The 27,651-nt window shown below is 41.0% G+C and overlaps 1 protein-coding gene across 2 annotated transcripts; it reads right to left on the bottom strand.

Moving 5' to 3' along the window:
* Positions 1-4,485: 4,485 nt before the first annotated feature.
* Bex3 (brain expressed X-linked 3) lies at positions 4,486-5,977 on the bottom strand. 2 transcript variants are annotated; one of them, XM_005371631.2, is made up of 3 exons: positions 5,870-5,977; positions 5,466-5,544; positions 4,486-5,105 (listed from the first exon to the last, which is right to left on the bottom strand). In XM_005371631.2, exon 3 carries the CDS (start codon positions 5,075-5,077, stop codon positions 4,733-4,735), a length of 345 nt encoding a protein of 114 aa, XP_005371688.1. In that variant the 5' UTR covers positions 5,078-5,105; positions 5,466-5,544; positions 5,870-5,977; the 3' UTR covers positions 4,486-4,732. The 2 variants fall into 2 exon arrangements, with proteins under 2 accessions (XP_005371688.1, XP_005371689.1); XM_005371632.3 differs by having other exon boundaries at positions 4,486-5,059.
* Between the last annotated feature and the right edge of the window lie 21,674 nt (positions 5,978-27,651).

Here is a 27,651-nt window from a genome sequence, read left to right as displayed (position 1 = left end):
GTGAGATTATAGGCTGGCTATGCAGGTGGCTTAGGTGGAATTAGAATCTGATAAGAGAAAACCAGAAGCATTGCCCAAGGTATTTAGAATATGACCTATCCTTGTAAGTGGACTGGGTAGTGAGTTTGTTAGAAAACTCAAATTTCTCCATCTGGGAAGGGGGAAAGGCCTTTTGTTCAAGGCAAGCAGGGTAGGAAGAGTCCAGTAGCAGCTGGCTAGGAGTTGTTAATAACAGTATGCTGGAATTCTTGCTTCTTTGCTGGGAGAGGCTTTGGCTGGATTCTGGAGTGAGGGGGAGTCCCTTCTCCTCAAGTCTCCAATATTTCCCCTGTCTTTCTACCCTGCCTCAGCTTGTTGAATTTACAATGATGGCCATAGTGAGACTTAGGGCCTGGTTGAAAGAAGTAGATCAACTGGTACATATCTTGCAAAATAGAACTTGTGGCTGGCCCCTTCCTGTCTCTGCCCCCATCCTGAACAGAAAGTGAGCAGCCTTTGCCCCATATTCTCGACTCTTGGTGCTTCTGCTTCACCTCAGGCCCAGTGCAACAGAACCAACTGATGGCTGAAACCTCGGGGAACATGAGGCAAAATAGATCTCGCTCCATTCAAGTTGATTTTTTTCTTCGTGCATTTGTGATGGTGACAGAGAAGTAGCTTTGTCATTACTGTGCTCTGATCTTTACTTCTGTGCTGGTTCATACTGTCAGCTCAACAGACTCTAGAATCTCCAGAGACAAGCCTAGGCGAATGTCTGTCAGGGATTATCTTGGTTAGGTTAGCCCCTGGGCACATGTGGCAGGGCTTATCTAAATTAAGCTAATTGAGGTGAAATGACTCCTACTTAATGTGGGGGATCCATTCCTGGGGGGAGGGGCGGGAGCCCAGGAATGCATGAGAAGTGAGGAAGCTAACAGAACAGCATCCATCACACTCTGCAGACACCATGTGGCCAGCTGCCACCTCACAGCTTCGTCCACCATGCTTTCCCTACCATGGAGGACTGGCCCCTTCATCTGTGAACCGAAATAAACCCTTGTCTCTTAAATTGCTGTCAGAGCATTTATTGACAGCAACGGGGAAGGGAATGCCGCTTTCTTTCACGGAGCGATGATAGAAGTTAAGCAGTATGACACTCCTAGTGGCTTGATTGTCAGTTTTTCATTATTAAACATCCTTGCTTATCAACAGAACCCTCCTTGCCTTAACTCATCTCTTTCTTAAATGTCCTAGTTTATCTAGAGAACATTCATTGCCTTCTGTGACTTTTATAAAACAGTATCAGATTGCTTACAGTGTATATACACTTTTCACCATTTTCTGAGGTTCATTTTTTCTCTGTCATATACCTACTGTGAACATTTTGTCATCATCTTGTACTTTTTCTTCTCATTGCTTCTCTTAGACCAGGAAGGGGAGAGGCTGTAGATTTTAATCTAATTGCTTCTGATAAATTACAAACTCGGAGTCTTAGGAACCAAGCTATATTTTCTCTCTAAAGATTGTTAGTCCAATCTCCTCTCAGTCTCTGTGTTCTCCTTGGCTGGTTTTATCTACTTCTGCAGTTATTACTGCAGTCTTAAGGATGACAATTTAATTGAATACTTCTAGACAGACCTGTCTTATCATATAGGCTTTTACCCTTTTGTCTAGAGTTTGTTAAGGTTTGTAAAAGTGAAAGGTCTGAAATAAACAGTTTCAGACATCCAAGTTGAACCTCCAGGAGGTGGGCAAGCCAGCTGCAATAGTGTTCTCAAATCCTCTGTGGAGTGTTCAATCTGGCTGACGCTGACAGAAAAGAAGTTTGTCGGGCTTTTTGGCTCTTTTGCTCAAGACAGGCAGGGCAGGAAGAAAGAATCCAATAACATCTAGTTAGGAGTCCATTTGCTCTATCCATCCCCCAATGCCAGCATATTTACACCGAAAATGGACCTAATTTAACAGTAATGGTGATTTTTAACAGTGCTTGATACTTATCCAGTGCCCTAGAGAGAGGTAGGTCCTCTTTGTCTGCCTTGGTCACAATTATAATAAAAGTGTAGATATAATACTGAAAATCTAAAAGCTAGCTCTTTCTAAACAGCATCAGCATGGTATTATATAATACCTGTGATTATCAGGAAAGGAGACAGAATAGCCAGGGCATTGTTGACAATTTTCTTAATGGAATGCAGACCTTTTTCTGTTACTGGGCCAATTTTTCATCTTAAGAAAATAGTTCTATCTTGTTCGAGCAAACAGGAGCGAGTATAATTTATGTTCAAAAAGTTCCAACTGAAATGTGGTGCCTTGAAATTTGCTCCTGAGTTGGGCTAAATGAAAACTGATTTGGGATGCTGGTGGTCTCATGGAGCCTAGGATAGCCTCAAACTCAAAATCTTTCTACTCCCACTCCCAAATTCTAGGATTACAGGCCAGTGCCACACACCCACCTTCAAAGGTGAGAAAGAGGCAGGGTTTTTCTTCTATGAGGCTCTGCATCAGACTCCACTGTAGCTGCATCCAGGACAAAGAAGAAATTACAAGTGATATTGCTGGATGACTGAATTGTGGTTGCTTATGCTCTTATTTAGTTTCTGGCACAATCTAAATATGCATAATGACCTTTCATTGTATATTTCTAAAAGATAGTAAGTTTGAATATTCTTCATAAAAACTTTCTGTTGTGTAAAAAATAATGAATCAACCATAAGCAAAACTATGGATTGTTGTATATAATTTTAGATTAATAACTAAAAATACTTAATAATTTAATAAATACATGCTATTTTGCTATTTAATATACATTCTATTATGCACTGTGCCAAACACTGGCCTTTTTGATGATAAAGACAAAATTATTGTTGTAAATGGACAGGGATGAACCTACACAGATATTGTAATGTATAACTTTAGTATCATAAATTTATTCATAGTAATGCCATAACTTAACAATTTTATAAAAATTAAATACAGGGCAAGCTTAACTATACTCATACACTGAATATTTAGTATAGTTCAATTTCATAATTTTAGAACTGTATATTCATTATATAATCAAGTAAGGAAATTCATGTTTGTAAAATGGGGAGATTTCTACCAACTTCTTTGTACCTATGGTTTCAAATCTTAAGACATATGAAAAATCAACTGGGCACTGTTAAAAACAGTAATCTGATTCAGAGGTCACTAACTGTGCACAACAAGCTGAGAAGGGCACCCAAGTATCAAGAATTCAGTTTTAATATTTCCCTTATGTGTACAGGTAGGTGGATTGTATTCCCATAAACACTAACATATTATAGTCTATAATTTTTGCATATGGGATTAAAGACTTTCTTTGGGGGTGCTTCTTTAAAAGTTTCCAGATCAGTGATTACTAGGCTTATACAGTACCAAACAGGGCATCTAACGCCACTGTACTTAGCCTATCAGAATAAGGAACAATTTCCAATCACTTTGTATTGCTGTCTAAAGGATACACATGTACCTAAAAATCATTAAGGAAAATACTGTACATGTTTTTAAGAGCTTGCAATGGAGTTTGTTTCAGGTGTGGATGGAACAAACAGGATGCAGCCAGAGAATGCCTGTTCCCCAGTGAAACTGATGTTTCGGCTAAGTCTAGGAAACTGGGTAGGCAGGACTGCTGATAGGCTGCTTTAGAGAAATCCACCCCAGGGTAGAAACACCTTAATGCTGCCAGCCTATTTGTGTTCTAGATGTTTAGTTATGCAGTTCTGGGCATAACCCTGAAAGGCATCTGTTACCTATTGTGCCAAGTTCCAGTGAACCCTTGCCAGAGTCTTGATTGGGGGCACAAAATAAATCCAGAAAGGGCTATATTTTTAAGAGCCAAGAACCATGGGGATTATACTCACCTGGATAAATGTGTCAAGTTCTAAAGGCATTTTCCACACTGTCACAATGAGGTTTAGCTATGTCATTCCTAGGTACAGAAAACAGGAGTCGGAAGGGGATGTATGCCCAAGCTACCTACCTTAATCAGAGAGGTGGGATAGTGACAAATGACATGGAGGAACCCCACCTCTTTTTTTCTGTACGGAATTGGAATTGGGAGAATGGGCGAGGACTGAGGCTACCCCTCAGTTCACCCAACTACTTAGTGAGGGTTGGAGGCCTGGGCTTATTGAATGCTGACAAGTAGGGAAAAACCTAAACCAACAGAGTCCCATACCTGACCTGGTCCATTCCACAGCCTTTGTAAGACTCCATGGACCCTTCCTTCACAGAAGAAACTAAAGACAATTTTAAGAAATTGTATTTGTAAGGGGATATACGCTTTAAGTTTGTTGAGCAAACAATTATAAACAGCTGCAGTAAGTTAATAAAAACACTGAAAAAGTTTATGAAACTCCACATAAAAGGAAAATTATATACATGTGACCGCCCCCAATATTTTTGAATTTCAGACTTTTTGTGGTTCGTTTTTTTTTTTATGTAAGTATTTCTATATGCTTTAAGGAGACACTAAAGAATAGTCAGGTTGCTTTTCAGATGCTTTATTTACTTTACATTTTTTCCATGCAAATGGGCAACAGTGTACTGTTGACAGAAACTTACACTGAGTGGGAAGGCAATCTCCAGTTAGAGGCTGGCAGCACAAGACCACCTGGTACATAGAAATAGTACAAGGCTCACCACAAACAGATCAGTAAAGGCATGTCAGGAGAATGCAAGGAAAAGGAATCCATTGGGAATCACAGTATGATCTCACAGAACAGGGCCGAAGTCAAGGCATAAGGCAGAATTCATCATGATGATCATGATGATTTGAGAGCTCCCCCATCAGAATACGCAGACAATTTCTCAACTGTAGCTCCCTAAGTTTTCTCCTGATTTCTCTCATCTCCTCCATGAACATTTCCATATCATCTCCATCTCCACCCAACCCATCATTAATCTGCCTATTGGGTATGGCCCATCGAAAGTTAGGGGCAAGTCGGCGAGCCTGTCCTCTTCGGTTGTGGTTGTTGGCAGCAGGCTGGTGGCCATCACCTCCTCCCAAAGGGCGGTCTTCCTGTCCATTCTGCAGGTGCTGCTCCATTTCTTCGTTTTCCTGGTGGATATTTGCCATGGTGAGATTTTGTTTTCTGGTTGTTATTCTTTGAACACAAGTAAGACAGAGCAAGGAAAGAAACTGAATGCTTGGTGCACTGATCACCAATATTCCGAGACTAACAACAAAAGTTTTCATTATTATTTTAGCCACCTTAGAGTCTCCAGGCAACCTCAAGGGAGCCTCCATTTTGAGCCCCTCCCCCAGCTCTCTTTTCCCTCCCTCCTCCAAAGCCCACCATTTTTTATTTCCCAGGATCCTTTCCCTAAGCTCTGCAGGCACCAAAATGGAGGACTGAGATAGAGAATAGGGTGGGGTGGGGGCCCTCATTGGGGTCCCAGACAGGGTTTCCCGCACGCTCCTCCTGCCGCCCCCCTAGACACACACACGCAGCCCCTGAACCGACCTGGGCCTATCCCTTGCCGCGTAGACCTCCTCTCAATTGTCGCTGCCAGACGCGCTGCTGCGACTCTCTGCTAGCAGACCTGCAGGCAGGGTGGGATGGGAGCGACTCAGCGCGGAGACCCCGCCCCCGCCCATCCCCCTACCTGGCGGCCCACGATCTCCACCGACCCGTTGCCTTCTCAGCTCTCCAGGGCTAGATCTAGCACTCTCCTAGGCCAGCCGGCCTAGCTGGCCCTTCCCCGAAACCCCCGCCATCCCCGCCTGCAACCAGGGGCGCCCCTTCCCGGGCTCAGCCACGGTTCTCTTTGCGGTGCAGAAAGCCGCGGTGCCGCTGCACGGTCCTCCGGTGCGCTCCGTTGCATCGGAGGCTGTTGCCCTCAGGGCCGCTGCATGAGGGCCCCTTACCTGCTCCGCTCGCCCAGGGCCAGATGCCAGCCCGCCGTGCGCAGGGAAGCACGGAGCTGGTGTCCAGACGCAAGTGACGACTGCACCCAAGGCTGCGTCTTTCTGCAGCCCCGGGTCACGTGAGGGCCCCGCGTCACAGCCAAGCTCGCTCCCCAGCTCAGGAGGCCAGTTCGACAGGAGGCTCCGCCCCCACCTCCCTGCGGCGAGCGAGCACCTCAGGCCCCACCCGTCACTCATCCAGATCCTCGCCAATCTGAACACCCACAAGTGGCATCACCGTGGGGAGGTTGGACTTCTCCCTTCCCTGTTTCCAGGGAGAGTCTGCACCATCCTCCATCTCTCTCTCCCACCATAGCCAGGTCTTGGCTTTAGCCTTCTTTGAGATTCCTTTCCACCATATTAAACCGTTTTCCCCAGGACCTCTTCCCACAGACAACCTGAAGTGGGGAGTGGGCTAGATTGTATATACTTCTCTTTATTTCCATAAATAAAATCAGCATGCTTCAGAAAATTCAAAATTCCAAGGGTCACTTCTTTTTTGGAATGCTGGGGATAAATCCTCTAGGCTCATAATTGCTGGACAAGCTAGCTCTCTTCTGAGCTGTATTCCCAGACCGCTCCACCCCCTGCCACCACACACACTTTGTAAGTTTTAAAAAAAAACGAGGACAACAGTACCTGTGTATGTTGTTGGAGAAACACTTGAATTTTCAAACCTCCTGCATCAGCCTCCCTTGTAGCTAAGGTTACAGGCCTGCACTACCAAGGCTGGTGACTTTCTAGCTTTGAAAGAAATGCTTCATTCTGCAGAATGAAAAAAAAAAAGCTTGTTTATGTTAACCTGTGTGTATCACACAGAAAATATATTCTCTGGGTTTTGAATGGCTCTTTTGAAACAGACTGCATTAGTCTGTTTTGATATTTTATTTTAAGAGTGAGGGACTCTTGCTGAATACAGCTAATGCTTTAAAACTGACCTGGGATAGTTCCTTCAGTGAGAAGTCATTGTTTTATAGGATTTTGTGTGTGTGTGTGTGTGTGTGAAAGGGTCTCACTATGTAGTCCTGGCTGGCCTGGAACTCACTATATCAAACAGGATGGCCTCAAACTTGGGGTGTTCTTTCCTGCCTCTGCCTCCTCCCTCTACCTTCCAAGTGCTGGTGTTAAATGAGATGTCTTTGAGTCCATAGTGCTCAAGAAAAAGAGTCATTTTAATTCTTGCTTTCCTCTCCAAACCTTTCAAACTACTCTATAAATTTTTAATGGACTGAAGAATAGAAAATATCTAGAAGTTATTCCCCAAACCTCCTACTCTGATGTGAATGTTTCAAAAATATCATAAATAAGGAAAGGATGGATGGTGAAGCAATTAAACTCACACTGAAACTTGTCCTGAGTGCAACTGTTTCTTCCACATTGAAATCACTGCTTTTAGTTTTTTGGTTATTTGCTTGTTTTGAGACAAAGTCTCACTCTGCAGCCAAAACAGACCCAGGGATGAAAAAAAAGATCACAACTAGACGATAGATTTTTAGAAACATAGCATTGTTATTTACAATTTAATAACTGTTCCTTATGAGAGCAAGAAGTTGCCTCTAGTTTGGGCCTCAAATGTCTGTACTTTCTCCTCCCGTGATAAATGATGTGGGATACTGGAGAAGTAACGTGTGAATGCTTGGTGTGTTAAGGATTTGGAGCTATATATCACTTATAAAATTGTGACTTTGGAGATGTTAGCACATAGCTCCAATATCTCAAATTGCAAAATCATAGCAAGTAATTGCCTTTTGAAGCAATGCTAGCGATTTCTGAACTCTCTCTCACACACACTTCCTTTTTAAAAACAGAATAGTTTTGCCAGGTAGTGGTGGCACACACCTTTAATGCCGGCACTTGGGAGGCAGAGGCAGGCGGATCTCCATGAGTTTGAGGCTAGCCTGGTCTACAAAGTGAGTTCCAAGACAAGCTCCAAAGTTACAGAGAAACCCTGTCTCCAAAAGAAATCTAGACAAACCGATCAATTTGAACAATGAATGATTCCCAAACCAGAATGCCCATAGCCAGAGCAGGTTCAAAGATGCTGTTCCTCAACATGGCATGCCTCATGTTTTGGACAGAAAATGGAATTGTACAGAAAACAGAGCTGAGGTAGAGAAACAGCTTGATTGATTACAGCTTAGTTCTTGTTTTGTTCTGTTTTGTTTTTTAAGCATAGTGCCCTGGTTATTTTTTTTTTTTATCAAGTTGATACAAACAAACCAGAGTCACCTGGAAAGAGAGACCCTGGATTTAAGAATTTCTTCCATCAAACTGGACTGTAGGCAAACCTGTGGTCCTTTTCTTGTTTAATGATTGGTGTCCACGGAACTAACAGCCAGTTGTGAGTAGTGTTACCGCTGAACAGGCAGTTCTATGTTCTATAAGAAAGCAGATGAGAAAATCAAGGAAAGCAGGTCAGTAAACAGCACTCCTCCGTGGTCTCACCTTCAGTTCTTGCCTTAGCTCAGCTCAGTGGTAGGTGATAACCTGTGAGTCAAATAAACCAATTACTCCCACGACATGCTTTGAGTCATGATGTTTTGCCACAGCAACAAAGTACAAATGGGAACACAGGGTTAGAACACTTCCTCCGCAGCTACCGACTGCAGGCGGAATGCTGTGCACAGTTGAGATGCAGCTGTTTGTTAGGAAGTATACGCCAACGTTAGGCTTTCATTTAACTTTTTCCTTTAAGTTACCTTGCAGTTTCTTGTGTAATTGGTCTAGTACAGAGCCATCTTTAGGCCAAATTTTGCATGATTTAACATCATACAGACTGCCATGTTGATGATACTGACTGAAAGGATGTAGAATAGAAGCATGAGCTGGGATATCAGACGAATCTGGGATCAGATTCCGTCTGCTAAAGTAATGATGTATACCTCCAAGTCAATTTCTTGCCTATGTTTCGTGTGCCCATAGTGAAATAGGATTGTTAACAGAATATGGCTACCCATAATAAGAATTCACAGAGCCTGCCAAATTGCCGATAAAATTGACTCCTTATTTTTTTTTACTACCATTGAGTTGTTTTTACAATATTTTAAGAGTATCAGTTTGTGATGCTTTCCTTAGCAATATTAACTTGTGAAATCCATATGTCTACTTGGCATACTTAGTGATTCACCAATTTTGTTGTGCAAAGTAAGTGAATAATTGCTGAAAGAATGGTAATTGTTGTTGATGATATTGTTCTGAAGGCTATAGTGTAAAGAAGAAAAAATTTAATGAATTACATTGAAAAAATTCCCTGTAAGTAGATAAATCATCCATTGAATATGATGTTTATCAAGTGGATTTTTATTTCTTTTGATGGGTGCATGGTTGAACATTGCCCTTTTCATCCATCCTGGATAAGCCTTTGTTTGCAGACACCTAATTACTTTTAAATCAAATTTTATATAGGAGACTGGTTACAATAAAGTAATGAATTTTTTTAATTTTTCTTTCTTTTTTATTTTTACTTCTTTCTTTTCTTTTTTGTTTTGTTTTTCAAGACAAGGTTTCTCTGTGTGATAGAAAGAAAACTGAAGGGTCAGTATTGTTTTTCTAACAAGGTTTCCAATTCTGAAAAGATAAGAAAAGAAATCCCTCCCTGCTAGCAGGGTCCAAAGTTGAAGTTGAGGAAACAAAAGTTTGAGATACAGAGTTGCAAAGCAGGCCAAAAAGGCATACATAGTGTAGTAATGTCGATTGAAAGTCACAAGTAAGAGACTGCCCAGGCTCCAGAGATGCCAGCAAACCTAACACAGTAATGGGGCTAAGAGAGCCACTCTGGTGCCAGCCCTTGTCATGGGAATATATAGGATCTAACTTGAAGCTCAATAGTGATGAATTGTGTGGCAGTTTCCCTTACATGGGAGATTAATTACATGGGCGTCACCCTAGATATTTAGATGAAGAGGTGTATTTTATTTTGTGTTTCTGAGTGGTGAAGATTGAACCTAGTGCCTTAAACAAGCTGGATGAGTACGCTGTCACTGAAGTGCGTTCCCAGAACTAAGACTTGTCTTTTTTTTTTTTAGGTTTTCTTTTTTTCTTTTTTATTTTTTTTAATTTATTTATTTATTGAGGATTTCTGCCTCCTCCCCGCTACCACCTCCCATTTCCCTCCCCCTCCCCCGATCAAGTCCCTCTCCCTCATCAGCTTGAAGAGCCATCAGGGTTCCCTGACCTGTGGGAAGTCCAAGGACCGCCCACCTCCATCCAGGTTTAGTAAGTTGAGCATCCAAACTGCCCAGGACCCCCAAAGCCAGCACGTGCAGTAGGACCAAAAACCCATTGCCATTGTTCTTGAGTTCTCAGTAGTCCTCATTGTCCGCTATGTTCAGCAAAGACTTGTCTTTTTATTCCTCTTCTGCAAGCTCTCACACTACTAAACCAAACACAAACACATGGAAGGAGACCTGTTAGGCAACAGAAGACCTTGGTCCCACACATCCTAGACCCAGAAGTCACGTCCAAAGGTCCTGAAGTGGCTAAGAGGACTCCAAATAGAAAGTGTGGTTAATTGCTCGAAACAAAAAGAGCCCAATAGGCAACTGTCTGCCTGAGCCTATTTTAAGAACTATAGTCAGGTAAAAGTTGAAGAGCAAGACTTATATACAGTTAAGGCCACCACCCTTGGGAAAACAGTGGGGAAAGCATATTATTGATTTGCTGGTTTTGTTTGTTTGTTTTTATGATTTCACCTGTACTTGTTAAGATCCTTCAATCACATTCTGGAGCTATCAGGCTAATTAGTATTCAGTCAGAGGAAGCTTCTTTTTGCTGAAATCTCATGATATTTTTTTCCACTACTGGAGACTGAATCCATGCGTGCCTGCTAGGCAAGGGCGCTAACCCTTGAGATATATCCTATCTTTGTTTGTCTTTGTCTGTTTGCTTGTTTGTTTTTGAGACAATGATCCACTACGAAATTCACACATATTTGACTGGCGTGTACCTTTGGACTTTGCTAATGGCTCTGTTTTCTTCTCATTATGTTCTCCTGATTGAATGTTAGGCTTGGGGTAAGGCTCTAAGCACTGGTGGGCTCTGTGGGTATGAGTATTCCTGTTCTTGTTTAGATATTTCTCTGTGGCTTCCTGATGCTCATTGCTGCACTCTGTTTGTGCTTTTCTCTTTTCATCAACATTAAAACATTACAAACTGAAACTGGGTGTCAAGAATATAGGAAAGCATGCTTCCCTCAGGCTTCCCATAAGGTATGCCCATTCTAAAGTTGATGCCAAGACTTATAGAATAAAGAATGGACCTAATAAAAGTTTGCAAGTATCTCTGAAAGAGTTTGGATCATTTGAAAGATGTTTAATTGAATAATATTGTCTGAAATAATGGGGAAAGGGGCTATTGAACTTGAATATCTGAAAGTAAAAACAACGAATATCCAACTTATCATCATCTCTTGGCGAGCAGCAGTAGGATATTATTTATTTCAAGGACTACAGGAGATGCATACATTGTGACAAGGTCATCTTATAGTCTACTTACAGCAGTTTAGGAACTTGCTAGAAGAGGTCATCTCCATGTAGTGTCCTAAAGTGCTAAATTCTGTGTGTGTGTGTGTGTGTGTGTGTGTGTGTGTGTGTGTGTGTGTGTGTGTATTCCTTTGACCTATCAAGCCTGTGGTAGTAATGTTCGTCCTTCCCCTTGGACCTCTGTTATTCACTGTCATACCAGAGAACTCATGCAGAGACTAGAGATGTGGCTCAGTGACAGAGCACTTGTCAACATTCATGAAAATCTGTGTTTGCTTAAAAAATAGAAAATTCATACACAAATGTCTACGAAGTCACTTTCTTTCTACTATCCAAGCTTAGCTATCTCCATCTCAGTTCTGTTGCTAGTATCTAAGGTAACAAAGAACACCAGTTCTATCTTAAAGGATATAGAAAATTTTGAGACAAGTATTTGAGCCACAGGCACTATGAGTTGAATTATATGTCATCCAATGATATGTAAAAGTCCTCATCCATGTTGCCCGTGAATGTGACTGTATTTGGAAAACCATTTTTTAGGTATGATTTGAGATGGTGCCATCCACAAAGATCTTAATCCAGTGTGACTAATGTCTTTGTTCAGCAGATGAAAACACAGAGTAAGGACAGAGGAAAGATTGGAGAAAGGCAGTTTTAAGCCAAAATATGGCAGCAATTGACAGTCACAACCAGAAATTAGGAAAATGCAAAGAAAGATCCACCTGGATTTAGATTCTCTGAGGAAGTATAATTCTCTTTGATTTTGGATTTTGATTATCCATAACTCTGAGAGAAAACACATTTCTATTGTTTTAAGCCACCTGGGGTGCTTTGATCTAGAAACTCTGTGAAACTAATAATATATGAATGAAAAAGAAAGGTACCGTCAATTACATTTAAAGTAAAGATGCACATACCAAGTACAATGAGCAGTGATTGAGGGGAGGGGTGCAGTGTCTATAATACTAGCACTTGGAAGGCAGGGGCAGGAGAACTGCTCTACCTTTGAGGCCCCCCGGGTCTACACAACAAATCATGATCTACCCAGGTCTTCATAACAGGATACTACCTCATCGCAAAAGAAAATAGACACAGAGAGAGACTAGTTCTTTTTTTGGGGGGGGATTTTTTCATATGAGTATACAGTAATTTTTTTTATTATCTTAAACAACTAAGAGCTGAGGAGCTATCATATGCCAGCCATGCTCTTAAGCAACAGAGAGCAGAAAGCATAGATAGGCCCACACACTCAAAGAACTTCTGTTATGATGGGTGCAAATAGAAAACAAACAGGTAAGCAGATGAATAGGATCATTTTAGATGGTTATAAGGTCTAAGGAAAGAGAACAGAAAGTTGAAATATAGGGTAACTAGGGGAAAGAAGATAAGAGCACACTGGACTTTCTCAGAAATACTAGTTACTGCACTTAAAAAAACAAACAAACAAAAGACTCCTGGGGTACTGATTAAGGTACTTTGTTCTCTAACAAAGGCCCCAAATGTTAACAATTTTTTGCCTGTCAAAGTCCAAAATTACGCAAGTTAAATGATAGTTCTCTGAAGTCATGCCTGTGGGGCCCTTACCTTGGGCAGCATCTTTGAGGACAGTCATAGGAAGCTGAAGGACGATTCCGGAGATATAATATAGGACATGTCTCTTACAGTACATGTCTCTTACAGTGCTCTCCCTCTTTGTAGAGCAACGGAGCCTGTTACTTTCAAACTCCACGAAGGGAAGTTCTTTCCTAGGGCCTTGGTTCCCTACAGATTGTGTATAACATTTTCCCTGGGTTCTTTCGAGGCCACCATTTGTAATCTGCTTGAAGAAATAGATCATTCCCCAGGACCAATGCTATTATATTGACCAGGTTTGTGCCATTACCTGTATCTTTCTCCCTGGGCCTTTTGGTTGTCTCTGTTTTAGCTGTGTTCTTAAGAAGAGCAAAAATCAAATTTAAAAGGTAACCTGGAGTGCTTGCCTGCTTCCGCACTTTCCTCCTAGTGTCTGGAACACATGGAGTGAGGGATGAAATAAGCAACTAGCAATATCTGACCTTGGGATTTTTTTCTAATTATACTAAATTTGACCATATATACATACCAAATACAATGAGCAGTGATTGAGGGGCGTTATTAGTTTTTAAAGTTCCACGTTTTCATAAACTTCTTAGAATGTATTTACTCAGAGCTCCTGTAACATGTATAAGCCTTTTAGTTTAAACTTTAAAAGAAAGCCATGAGGAGAGTCAGAGGACAACTTGCAAAAGTGCCTGCTCTCCCTCCCCAGTGTGAGTTCAGAGATTAAGCACAGGTCTTCCAGCATGGCAAAGAGTACTTTTCTCAGATGGGCCATCTTCCTGGTCTTTACTTTCAACTTAAAAAAATACCTATTTTATTTTATGACAAAACTATCTAAAACCTACTCTTGTTTGAAAGCATGTGCATTTTTCTTTAATCTCCTTTTACTCAATATATCTTATGCCTAAAACTTTCCTTATCTCTTTTCTTCCTTGATGACTCTTTTCAGTTTTGTTTTTTCTACAAAATTTAGAAAACATTTTTGTTTTTTTTTCTTTTATTTTATTGAGCTCTATATTTTTCTCTGTTCCCCTCCTTGCCTCTCCCCCCCTTCAACTCTCTCCCATGATCCCCATGCTCCCAATTTACTCAGGAGATCTTGTCTTTTTCTACTTCCCATGTAGATTAGATCCATGTATGTATCGCTTAGGGTCCTCATTGTTGTGTAGGTTCTCTGGGATTGTGATTTGTGGGCTGGTTTTCTTTGCTTTATGCTTAAAAACTACTTATGAGTGAGTACATAGGATAATTGTCTTTCTGGGTCTGGGTTACCTCACTCAATATGATGGAAAACATTTTTTTCTTGATTAAAGCAAGTTTATATTTTAGTCACTCATAGAAAGCTGTGTATGACATGCAGCAAAATCATATTAACAGTACTAGAAACATTTCCAGCAACAAGTTTCAAACATATTAACAGTACTAGAAACATTTCCAGCAACAAGTTTCAATGAAGCAGTTTGTTTGAGATTTAAGTCCTATTGTAATAAATACTTAGAAACTGATTTTTAAAAATATATTATTATGATGATGAGTATAGGACTTTTCCCCTCCATGTATGTCTACGTACCACATGAATGCTTGATTCTTAAGGAGTCAAGAAGAGGGCATAGGATTCCCCAGAACTGAAATTACAGATGGTTTTGAGTTACCATGTATATTCAGGGACTCAAATCTGGGTCCTCTGGAAGAGTGCCAATACTTTTAACCAGTGAGCTATCTCTCCAACCTCTGAATTTTTAGAGTATTCATATCTCATTTGGGCTTATAAGGCAACCAGAAACAAAAGCATTTCTGTCTTCATTTTATGTCATTTTTGTTTGCACTGCATCCTTATTTCTGTAGGTAAGTATATTAATTACACAAGGACAGCTGAAAGCACAGAGAAATGTCATATTTCCAGTCCTTAGCCCCCCCCCCCCGACAAAGCCTAGCACCACAGATGAGTGCAGGGTTGCACTGGAAAGCAGGAATAATCATAGTAATCATCTCCTGAAAACCAGTCCATCCACCTAAGCAACAGGGACTTCTTGGGGCATTTTCTGGAACCAGAATTAAGACCGTTATCAACCTAGATAACACCTAACCAGCACTGCCTAATTATGTATACCACCTGCTTTTGTTTTAAAATTTTAATTTAAGATTCTTATTAATGCCCCCAACAATGGACCTGGGGTCACAATGATTGCGCATTCTCTGTCCCTGGCAATTATCCTTCTCTTTAACTGGTATCTAAGGACAGGTGAGGAAGTGGAGTTTTTCTTTTAACCTTTAAACGCTTCTTACATTATGACCTGAAAGGAAGTTGGGATAATTTCAATTTACATGAGCACTCATTTAATATCAAATAAATTATTAAAGTATAAATTAAATAAAGTATTAAAACATAAGCGTGTATGACAAAAGTCATGTGCAAAGACAGTTTTTAAAGACTAAATTATTTTAGCTTTCATTTAGAGATATCACTATCCAGTTTCAAGGTAAGTCATTGATCTAATTTTTTTTTATTTTATAGCATTGAGCAATTGTTCATCCCAAGCTAGGATATGACATTTCTTAAGAACATGATAGCTTACATCTTAAGATAGAGTTTAATTTTGATCACTAGTAAGGCTCAGTAGACACGCAGTAAAATCATAAAAGGTCAAAACCTGAAGCTAGTCATTCAGATCTAAAGCAATATCATTTCTATTTTAAGAACTAAATAGCACAAGGGAAATGACTTTACAGACAAAAATGCCTTTCTTTGTATAGTTTAAGGCCAAAGCTTTTTACTTTCTAATTTACACTAAAGCCAAAGTCTATTGGGGGGGGGCTTGCTTGGTTATCTCAAAGAAAGAAATAAAAGATGTATAGGTTTCTGGATGAGGAATACTCCAGCCCTCCAGTGCAAATCTCTGGAATATATCCCTGCCTGGATCTGACAGTGCCAACCCATCCAGTGACAGCCACTGGCTGAAAATTTGGTCTTCACTTGTGCTCTGGTAGCTACTTTTCCCTCTAGGCCTCTGTAGATGGATTTCTGTTCTCTTTCTTTCTTTCTCTCTTTCTCTCTCTCTCTCTTTCTTTCTCTTTTAATTGATTTTTATCAAGCTGTACATTCTTCTCTGCTCCCCTCCCTGCCTCAACCCTCCCATTTAACCCTCTCCCGTGGTCCCCATGCTCCTAATTTTCTCAGGAGATTTAGTCTTTTTCCACTTCCCATTGGGGATTTCTTTCATGGCTTGGAAACCACTGTCCCATCCCATGCAAAGTTAAAAGAAATAGACATGCACAGTGCCTGGGATCTCAATCTCTCACAAAATAAAAATATGCGGAGCCTGAATTCACCTATGGCTTTGAGCTGTTTGGACAGTACTGGGGGAAAAGCTGTTAGACTTCTTTCTTATTTAAGCTGAGGACTGGTAAGACTGCATTCAGCAGGCAGCATTCCCTTTGCCTAAGGCAGTCTTCTTCACAGAGAGTACCTAAAATAGGCAAAACAGCCAGCACCTCTAGGAGACAGCTGAAGGAAAGAAAACAGTGCCTTTAGAATTTCCAGGCTGGCAAAGTATAGAAGTGGTCATTTCTATTGTGTTTTGTACCTGGCATATGAGACTTTGAGGAGTAGCTTTCCCACGTGTTTTCTTTAGGCTTGTCTTCAATATTTATGGGAGTGTGAGGGAGCCCAAGACTCTGGGTGATCTACTCTCATGATTGTTCTGGATAGAACCAACAAAACTCCTTTTTAACCTAGGCAAGGCTATGGATGTGTCTAAGGGATTTCTAAATTTTGAGTCTATAGCATTCTGGATTTCTGGCCAGAACAACAACAACCATGAAACAAAGATAACGTGGAAGCCATGCTTAGCTGATGAGCAGATGGGCCAAGTGACAGCCGGGAAAATTCACGAATAATGTTTCAGATAGATCCTATACTCGGGCCCCATGATATCAGCAGTAAAGGGAAGGAGACGCGATACCACACTGCCACCTCATTAAGTCTAAGACGTTTTTCTAAACTTTTAGGGACTTCAATTTGGCAATTTTTTTTCCCCTTTCGTTCTTTTTGGTAAGTAAAATTATGAAGGTGTCCAGGAGGCACCTTTTTTGTTTTTATTTTTGTTTGTTGTTGTTGTTTTGTTTTGTTTTTCAAGACAGGGTTTCTCAGTGTAACTGCTATAATTGTCCTGGAACTTGCTTTGTAGATCAGGCTGCTCTCACAGAGAGCTGCCTCTCTCTGCCTCCCAAGTGCTGAGATCAAAGGCATGAGCCACCACAACTGGCCAAAAGGTACCCTTAGCGGAATTAAAATTAATAAAATAATACCAGAAGGGGGCCAAAGAAATGGGTAAAGGCACATGCTTACAAGCCTGATGATTGAGTTGGATCGCTGGAGTCTACATGGTGGTCAGTGAGAATCAACTCTTCTAAGTTGGGCTCTGACGTCCACATGTGTTCCATTGCATGTGTGTGCACGCGCTCGCGCGCTCACACACACACACACACACACACACACACACACACACACACACACACCAAACAAACAAAGTTGAAACAGGCTAGAGAGATGGCTCAGCTACTAATAGCAAGAATTACAGAGGACCAAAGTGGATTCTGAACACCCATCTCTGGCCTGTTTCTGGGGAATCCGATGCCCTCTTCAGGACTCAGAGGGCACTACACTTATGTGTGCACCACCACTATACATACACATAATTAAAAATATAATCTTTAAAAAATTGCAAACACATACAAATCAGGACCAACTAAAAAGTTTTAACATGTGAATTCTGGTGAGAATTCTAAAAAAAAATACAGATTTTGTATCTGGGAATAGAGGAAAGCCATAAACAGCTGTTAATTATGCTGGAATTCTGGCTTATATGCTGGCAAAAAAAACTTTCAACTGGATGACTTTTTCTCCATTTCCCAGTCCCCCAAGTTTTCCTTGTCTTTCCATCGTGCTTCAGTAGCCTTTGAAACTGCACATGCAAAATATATATTGTACACGCACACCGTGCAAATTTTTACATAAGAACATCAGATATTAATATTTCCCTAAGTGTGAAGCATTCACAATGAGCTCATCCAGAAAAAAAATCACATTTAAAAATATACTTTCTACAAACCGTGTCAATTGCCCTATTTATTTGCATGTGTGGAGATCAACTGACAGCTTGAAGGAACTGGTTCATAAGTGGTTTTAGCTGCTCAGCCGTCTCACTGGCCCTATAAAGTCACAATTTTTAAAACAAACTTTTCAATTGGACTGCTATGTTGGAAGGACTGTTTGACGGTTCTGATGCTTGGTGAGACCCTGCATCCAGTGGACCCTATTAGTTTGTGTTTTGTATCTAGCAAGGTGAGTTTTGTAGCTAGTAAGGCGAGAAGTACCATATATGTGAGTGAAGGCTGATCAGCAAGACTACGGCTGATTTGGAGAGCACATGGCCCATGAAAATGAGATGGTTTCTGCGCACCTCACGTCAACTGTCCTGCGGAAATTCAGGCCCAGGGCTGTGAAACATCCACATGGAGATATCAGAAATGTAAAAGTTTATATGAAATTTATTCTTTTAAAAAGTTACAAATTTGTAACTATGAATTGATTTCCTTACCATTTTATATACTTCTTCAACTCTATTTCTTTGAAGCAATCTTGCTACATAGGACAGACTGGCCTCATACTCATAATCCTCCTGCCTGTTTACCGAGTGCTGAAAATACAGATGGGCATTACCATGTCAGCTGCCCCAAACTCTCTCTTACTGATTTAGTTATAAATAGGCGTCATGATTGTGATGTGTGTGTGTGGTGACTTGAATGAGATGTCCCCCATAAGTCTCAGGCATTTGAATGCTTGGTTCCTAGTGATGGCTGTGGGGGGGGGGAGGGTAGGAGGTGTGATCTTGCTGGAGAAAGTCTGTTACTGGGGGTGGGCTTTAGGGTTTCAAAAGACTTAGGTCATTTTAAGTTAGCTCTCTCTGTTTCCTGTTTGTGGATTAATATGTGAGCTTTCGACTTCTGTATCCACCCCATTCCTGACTGTATCTGCTCCACTGCCATGCTCCCAGCTATGATGTTCATTAACTCTTATTCCTCTTATAAGTCCCCGATAAACCTTTCTTTCTGTAAGTTGCCTTGGTCATGGTGTTTTATCACAGCAATAGGAAAGTAACTAATACAGTCCTATTGCTTGCAGAATGACAGGTGACTCTACAGGTGACCTACTGATGGTTACAAACCACCTCAGAATTCACTGGTATGCATGTGTGCGTGTGACCACAGTGATTCTGTGGTCAAGTAATCAGAAATAATACAGTAACCATAGAGTGAATAGTTGACTTTAGACTAACTTGAAAGTCCATAGATGGCACAAATAGCCTGATGCTAGGAGTAAGCTCGCCAAGAGAAAGAATTCATGCGTTATCCATGAATTCCAACATGGTTATCTTCGGGTTTCAATTGCAAAACTCTCCTGTGTGTAAGTTGGAAGTGATGTGGCCTTTTATGATCTGGCCTTGGGAGTCCCGCTGTGCTCAATCAATAAAAGCAGTGATAAGACCTCTTCCAAGATTCAAGTAGATGGAATTTAAACGTCACCTCATTCAAGAGAAGTGCTCAATAATTCTAGCCATGTTCACAAGTTGTCATGCCCTTCACTGTTAGAAACCTCTTACCACCTCTTACCGTCCATTTCTCGACCTCCTGCTAGGCAATAGTCAATATGTTAGCAGCACATGTTGGAGTATAATGGTTAGGTGCAAATCACATTTACTATGACCTAGAAGAAAATCATCACAACTTTACTCCATTGGTATATTGGTCCATGAAGAATTTCTAAAGCATTTCTAAATAATTAGCATAGCCACAAATACTCACTTGTGTACTGGTTGGGAGCTAATATGTAAAGTCACTGCAGTGGGCTTGGAAAGGAGAGGAAAAGAAACCATGAGTTGAAAAAAATAAATGAGTAGATCTATCATTTTTAAGTGAACACTGGATTTTATAGCACTCTTTCCTGGCCTTTCACCTCGTTTTAGATTTGTAGAGTAGGAAATTATGGTCTAGAGTCTCATTCCTTCACAGATATATTATGAAAAACAGAATCACCATAGAAATAATCTAGTCCCAGGGCTTTACTTTACAAATTGAAAAACAGAGACCCAGGCAAATGCTCAGGTTGTCAAATAGAGTAATTACAGGGCCAGGGAGATGGATCAGCAGGGAAAAATGTTTGCTATGCAAGCCTGACTATCTGAATTTGATCCCTGAAATCCACAGAACTCACATAAAAAGATTTGTAAACCTAGCACCCTTATGCATAATAGGAGACAGAGACAGGAACACACAGTAAAGTAGCAGAAACAAAGGAGTCACTGCCTCTGAGTTTGATATCTAGAATCATAAAAAATACCAGTATTTAAAAAGGCCTTATAAAAGAGCATATACAGGAGCTGAAAAGATGCCACCGTGATTAAGAGCACCGGCTGTTCTTCCAGAGAACCTGGGTTCAATTTCCAACACACACACCGCATTTTATAACTGTCAGGCAAAGCACCAATGCACATAAAATAAAATAGCATATTCAAGTTAAACTATTTTTCTTACACATAAAGAGCAATGAAAAATAAGAGCTAAGAACATGTTACTATATGTGAAGCATTTATTGTATGTACCTTGATTGTCACATATTTTCCTTTCTGCAGTCCTAGAAAGGAGGTGCTGATAGCACCCTCCATTTTACAGACAAAAGAATCGCATGATGGCAAAGCTAAGCAACAGATAAGAAGGAACAAAACAGGAATTCAAGTTCCTGAAGTCTCTAGTTCCTAATCTATATTCTTAAACCACCACTCCGTTTTTCTTTTAGCAAGTTCCAAGCTATATAATGTATTCATTCCTGTATTAATTAAACATTTATAATTTGATGACATTTGAACTTTTTGTGCTAGTGCCACATACCCACATTTATCATTCATTTTCAGTACCTAATTTAGAGTTTTAAAGAGGGGTGTGCATGTGTGTGTGAGTGTGTGTGTGTGTGTGTGTGTGTGTGTGTTCTATGCACATGCAGGCAGGTACCCACAGGGTCAGAAGAGGGCATTGGATCCTCTGAAGCTGGAGTTTACAGTCATTTGTGAGCTGCAGGATGTAAGTGCTAGGAACTTGACTCTGGTTCTCTAGAAGAGCCGTGAGCACTCCTAACTGCTGAACCATCTCTCTAGCCCCTAATTTAGAGTTTTAATACCCTGGATATAGCTCTTTGCTAAAATTATACATTCAGATCAATTACTCTGTGTTTTATATTATATGTCTGGTAGGAGAGTGAAAATATGAAAAGGATGAGGAAAATGTGGCATTCATATGTACATGGAGACTAATTAATGTGAGACAGTAGATATTGAGTCTGGTATGTACTGGGCCTCAGAGCAAGAATACCGAACCTATATGCTATCGACATCTTCTTGGGACAAGTAATATCTAGGCGATATTATTAGCATGGAAACATAAGTAGCTTTGACGTCTTTCTCACTCATAAAGCTAGTAAAGACTCTAATATCAAACTGGAACAAAATGCCCAAATAACTCAAACCTGTTTAGATAGTATTAATAACATATATCAATAAAGAATCATAAATTTGACAAATTTGAGAAAATTTTCATAAAATAGGGGGAAATCTGTGACATGTGATCTATACCTTTCTCCAGCAAAATCCCTAGCTCAGTTGTGTGTGGGAGGATGAGGCATAAACAGCACTCTACCAGACAACTGAAAACAAGCCCCTTGCAACTCCGAGACTGGAGCTTTCTTCTTGGGAAGGGAAGGCTATCTGCATTGCTCAAGATGGCCGTGCTGACTCTTGACTAAGATGGATGCTGAATGAGTGCAATCCAAAGGTAAGAACTCCATCCAGCCCTTAAACCAGTTAGAAAATGCATGCTGTCTCTTGAATGTGGAAGCACAGAAAATGCTGGGGCCCTGCTTATCCTTTCCTTGTTTTAAAGGCATGGTTCCCCAGAATTATCAGCGTGGAAGGAAAGTTCTCCAACTGTGGTGTGCTGTGATAACAGTTCTACTGGCTGTTTGAGTCTTGTCAAAATAGAAAAACATCGTCATTGTGAAGGGATGGAAGGGTGTAGGTCTGGGGACAAAATTACCTTGGTTATCTTTGTCCTTTAATGGCCAGTTATTTTCAGTTTCTGCGTCTGTCTTAACACCCTCCTGGCCATTAGGTAAAGCTCTTGGAATGTTATCAGGGAGCTAAGGAGACAGCTAGGCTCCTCGAAGCCTAAAGGTAAGACAGCTAAGAATGTTAGGAGATAACATCAAACATTTTTCTTGTGCTTTAGCTAAGAAAGTGCATGTAACCTCTTTTATTTTGGAACATGTCACTTAATTTCAATCCATGTTTTTGGACCATTGTTATGCATATTTGGCCAAGAATAAGCTATTTTCTTACATTCTTTAAAGTAAGGTATTATTTTACATCGACAGAGGTAAGCTGAGAGGATTTCAGACTGCTGTACATTTCCGGGAAGAGTACACATTTTAGAATAGAAATGTTGCCCAGAAAGGAAATTGCTATGCTCCTTGTCCCCAGATCCACAGCCCTTGATCAGACATTTCACCCTTGGAGATATACAAGCCATAAAGCAAGCAGCTACTACTATTCTCCCAGTAGAACCTAGCTCATTTTCAACTGGAGAAATTCAAGTCGTTTCCCGCAAGTTGTGATGGGAGTGATTGGGAAGTAATTAGATGAATTTGGTAAAGGTAGTTTACTATTGTCTGGCTAGACTGTTGAAGAAAGCAAAGAAGATGACTGACAGGAAGCTTCCTATGGTCAAAGCAAACTAGCAACACTGACCTTCACCTAAACATGGTGGCACATGTCTGTAGTCCCAGCTCTCAGAAGGCCAAAGCAGAAATAATTCTATTTTCTGGAAAATTTGGTCTACAAATCAATACCCTGACTCAAAATAAAGCAAAACAAACTAAAGCCTCTAACCTTGGGATCTATTCTTTTATGAGAGGCTGTATTTTACTAGTTTTCAGAGCAATTAATAACCAAGGGAATGTCTGGGAATAGACCGACCAAGACGTTATTAGAGGATTCTAAAATGGGCATGGTTAGTGGAAAAGTAAGAAAGTCTCATTAAAAGCCATCATCATTGGGGCTGGAGAGATAGCTCAGAGGTTAAGAGCACTGCCTGCTCTTCCAAAGGTCCTGAGTTCAATTCCCGGCAGCCACATGGTGGCTTGCAACCATCTGTAATGGGGTCTGGTGCCCTCTTCTGCCCTGCAGGCATATGCACAGACAGAATATTATATACAAAATAAATATATAAATATTTTTAAAAAAACCATCATCATTAAGGTGATACTACCAGGCTGGGGAAATGGCTCAGTTGGTAAAGTGCTTGCCCCTTAAACATAAAACCTGAGTTTACTCCCCAGTACCCACATAGGAGCCCCCCACTTGTCTGTAACTCCAGTGCTGTGAGTAGGGACAGTGTTGGCATTACAAGCAATAAAGAGAAATGAGGTACTGATAGAAAGATTGACTCTGGATACTAATGTATGTGGATTGATCGTCAGAATGTTAGGATAAATAAGCCACAGGAGATCATATTTTACACATCTAAGAAACTGTACAGATAGAAGGTATATTAAGTTTTGCTTAGAACTAGGAGGATAGGCACTTAGGTATGTCATTCTGCTTCTTTTGAATCTGTAGAAATGTACAGAAATCAATTACAGTGGTGGTAGCCCAGGACTGCGAATATACTTAAAATCATTGGACTGTATTCTTTAAATGAGTGAATTGATGGATATTCAAATTATATTCCACTATATCTTATATTAGTTACATTTTCTATTGCTGTGATAAAATACTATGAGCTAAAGAAACGTGGGAGATAAAGGTGTATTTCAGCTTACAGTTCCACATCACAGTCCATCACTGGGGATAGTCAGTGCAGGAACTCAAACAGGATAGGTAGTGATGCAGAGGCCATGGAGGACTTTTGCTTACTGGCTTGCTCTACATGGCCTGCTCAGCCTGCTTTCTTATAGCGCCCAGGACTACCAGCCCAGGGGTGACCCCACCCATAGTGATCTGGATTCTCTAACATCAATCATCAATCAAGAAAATAAACCACGGGCTTGACCACAGGTCAATCTAGATGGTGGTCATTTTCTCAACTGAGAATAATACCTCTTCCCAGACAACTTTAGCTGTGTCATGGTGACATAAACTAGCCAGCACACTTCACAAAGGTATTATATAGAAAGATGCTATCTAACAAGAAGGAAAATGTATCTTGTGATAAATGGATGGATAGATAGATAGATAGATAGATAGATAGATAGATAGATAGATAGATAGATAGATAGATGATAGATAGATAGATAGATAGGTGTGATCCAGACTAAGTATATAATGGGTTGGTTGAGAGATTTTTGTTAGTGAACCACACCTAATTTATCTGCACAGTAACTGAAACTGATTTTTTTTCAAAAGAGAATTAATTTTTCACATGTTGCTTAAGTGTTGGGGTAAGACAGCTAAGTCTCAAATCCACTTTCTTGATAGGGTTTAGTATCAGGTAGAGTTAAGGCTTGAAGAAATGTGATTAGAATTTTAAAGTAATCAGCAGGATGGAAAAGCATACTCAGTCTCTAGGGCTCTTCGGGGGATTTATGGTCAGAAAATGATGCTGGACTTTTCAACCTCCTGACAGTCAAAGTTACCCAGTAGACCCTTCCACAGGCACAAGTGAAGAGTTGATGGTCTCTCCAAAAGTGATCTTCAGTTCCCTGAAAAGTAACCTAGCAAACGTTATCCTTGAGACCCACACGCCAGAGGTGTGGTAGACAGTAAAGCTAGTGGGAGACTCATATGTAGCTCAGCTGCTCGACCTCCAGAACTAGTGATTTCTAAAGGAAAGCAATTTGGGACTGGAGGAAGGGGCTCAGTGACATCATAGAAGTAAAAGGTTGAAAATGTTGTTTAATGTAAGGAGACAAAGTCAGGTTTGGCTTTTTGTTTTGTTTTGAGAATGTGATGGTGATTATCAAAGTTAGGATTCTGCCCTTGTATGCTGTCTTGGAGCCATAGGACTGTTTTTGATGGCTAAATTCTTTTTTTTTATTTTTTTTTTATTAAGAAAAAAAAATTTCCGCCTCCTCCCAGCCTCCCACTCCTCCCACCCTCCCCCCACTCCTCTCCGCCTCCCTCTCGAGTCTGAAGAGCAGTCAGGGTTCCATGCCCTGTGGAAAGTCCAAAGTCCTCCCCCCTCCATCCTGGTCTAAGAAGGTGAACATCCAAACTGGCTAGGCCCCCACAAAGCCAGAACAAGAAGTAGGATCAAAACCCAGTGCCATTGTCCTTGGCTTCTCAGCAACCCTCATTGTCCGCCATATTCAGAGAGTCCGGGTTTATCCCCTCTTTTTCATTCACAATCCAGCTGGGCTTGGTGAGCTCCCAATAGATCAGCCCCACTGTCTCCGTGGGTGGGTGCACCCCTCTTGGTCCTGACTTCCTTGCTCATCTTCTCCCTCCTTCTGTTCCTCATTGGGATTTGGGAGCTCAGTCCAGTGTTCTAGTGTGGGTCTCTGTCTCTATCTCCATCCATCGCCAGATGAAGGTTCTATGGTGATATGCTAAATTCTTAACAGTTGTTACTATGTCCTTGAGAGATGAGTTTTAGATGCAAAGAAACATATTTGCAACTGTAAACCCTTCTTCGATAAACACTCAGAAGATGACTGTGGCCTATCAAGGGGATAGGTTTTAGTTTTAGGGAGGACAAAGTGCAGGAACCAAGACCAGGAATTGAAAGAACAAAGACCTTGGAGAAACCGAAAAGAATTTATTCGGCACAGCGCTGCTGTTACTATTTATTAAACGCCAGCTGTTTGGAGGCAGTGAGTAAGAGCGAGGGCTTTGGGGCTGGGAAGATATTCCAACACTAAAATGCATGCCGTGTGAGCCTGAGAATGGGAGTTCCGAGCACAGAGCTCAAGTGAAGAGTCAGGTGTGCCAGGGAGGCGGAAACAGGAGACTCTCTAGGGCTTGCTGGCCGGCCAGCCTAGCCTACTTGATGTGTTCCAGGCCAATGATGTCCGAGGAGCAGCAGCCAAGATTGCCCTATGGCGTGCACATATATATGAATGCACATCCAGCTGCAAGGACACACACACACACACACACACACACACACACGCAAGTAAATATTTTGACCTTAGGCACGCATTTCATTTAACAGCTTTGTGAACTTGGCTAAGCCTCACATTCCATTGGTAGATTAATGTTATGACATCTGGAAAAGAACTCAGAGTTCAGAGAAGCAAATGACTCTGTGTAAGTCCAAGCAATAAGTTGAGTTCTATAGTGCAAGGGCAATAGAATTTCCTATTAGAAAATTAAAAAAAATATTCTTATTTCATAAACCACTGGAGGGCAAGCAGAGGCCTGGTAAAACACCACACTGCCCCTTAAAAAGAAACGACCCTCCTTTTTCGCAACCTAAGGGACATCATCTTAGCGTCTGTGGGTGCATACATCTACTAGTCTGTATCTTCTCTCCACCACCACCCCCAGTTTGTGCAAAGGTTTATTTAGCAAAGCTGCATAGCAAATAGTCCACAAAGCGATTGGAGCAGCCTGGTGGTTTCTCCCTTGTGATTTTAAAGAAATTTTATAAATATTTATGAAACACATATTACAGCTTCTAGGTCTTTTAGACCCTAGCAAAGATTGCTCTAGGGAAGCCCTGCCCCCATAGCTCCAGTCACCAGCAGCAGAGAGCCCAGCCCCCCACAGTGGGGTAGGTGTTCAAGGCACTTGAATTGTAGTCACACATTAATCAGCCCTGTCCCTCCTCTTATCTTGGTCAGCCTGACTAGCTCATACCCAGCCTCCAGCCCTTTTATTTCTCACCCGCAGTGATCCTGGCCCAGCCGTTTAATTATAGCATTCATTTAAACTCCCACAGTGCTTTCTGCACAGTAAGCCAAAGTCTTTGCTAGTTTGGATATTTTTTCCTAATACAGAAAAGTAGGTACACTGTCCATAGAAAAATCTTCTTATTAATTGCATTTTACCTGGCACGGGGTGGGTGTTTTTGTCTTTAGGAAATAAACGTGTTGGATTTTTATGCTTCTTTTATTTTAAACTGGAATGAGACTGGGACACTGATTTGTTTGTTTGTTTATTTTCATTTTTTTTGAATGCCCAAAGATTCTAGGCCGGGGGGGCACATTATTTGAGACAAACTGGAATGGAGATCAGTACATAGACGGGTTGTGGAGATAGCTGAGCAGTTAAGAGCACAGGTGGCCCTTTTGGCAGAGAGTTTGATTTCCAGAACCCACATGGCAGCTCACAGCTGTCTGTAACTCCCAGGGCCCTCTTCTGACTTCCCCAGGTGCCCTACACACAAGTGGTGCAGATACGTGCATATATGCAGACAAAACTGTCAAACACATAAAATCAGTATAAGTCCTTTTCTAATTTTTAAAAAAGTGCTTACAGTAAGATTTGGGGGTGTGATGGCATTCCTAGGAAAAGTAGCACATCTCCCTAGTGAAAAAAGCACCTCCTATCTCTTACTCCTCTCATCCATCCTTCTGAAGGGGAAGGGAGGCCAAGGTAACTGTATACAAGAGTGAAGGTCAAAGGTGAAAAAAAAAAA

This window comes from Microtus ochrogaster, unplaced genomic scaffold (assembly GCF_000317375.1).
Source record: "Microtus ochrogaster isolate Prairie Vole_2 unplaced genomic scaffold, MicOch1.0 UNK116, whole genome shotgun sequence".
In the NCBI taxonomy this organism is placed as follows: domain Eukaryota; kingdom Metazoa; phylum Chordata; class Mammalia; order Rodentia; family Cricetidae; genus Microtus; species Microtus ochrogaster.
Note: the sequence above shows the minus strand (reverse complement) of the source record. Positions and strands in the feature narration are given on the sequence as shown.

What these genes read in the sequence shown, in the direction of transcription:
- Bex3 (XM_005371631.2), bottom strand. Translation starts at nt 5,077, where the DNA reads ATGGCAAATATCCACCAGGAAAACGAAGAAATGGAGCAGCACCTGCAG.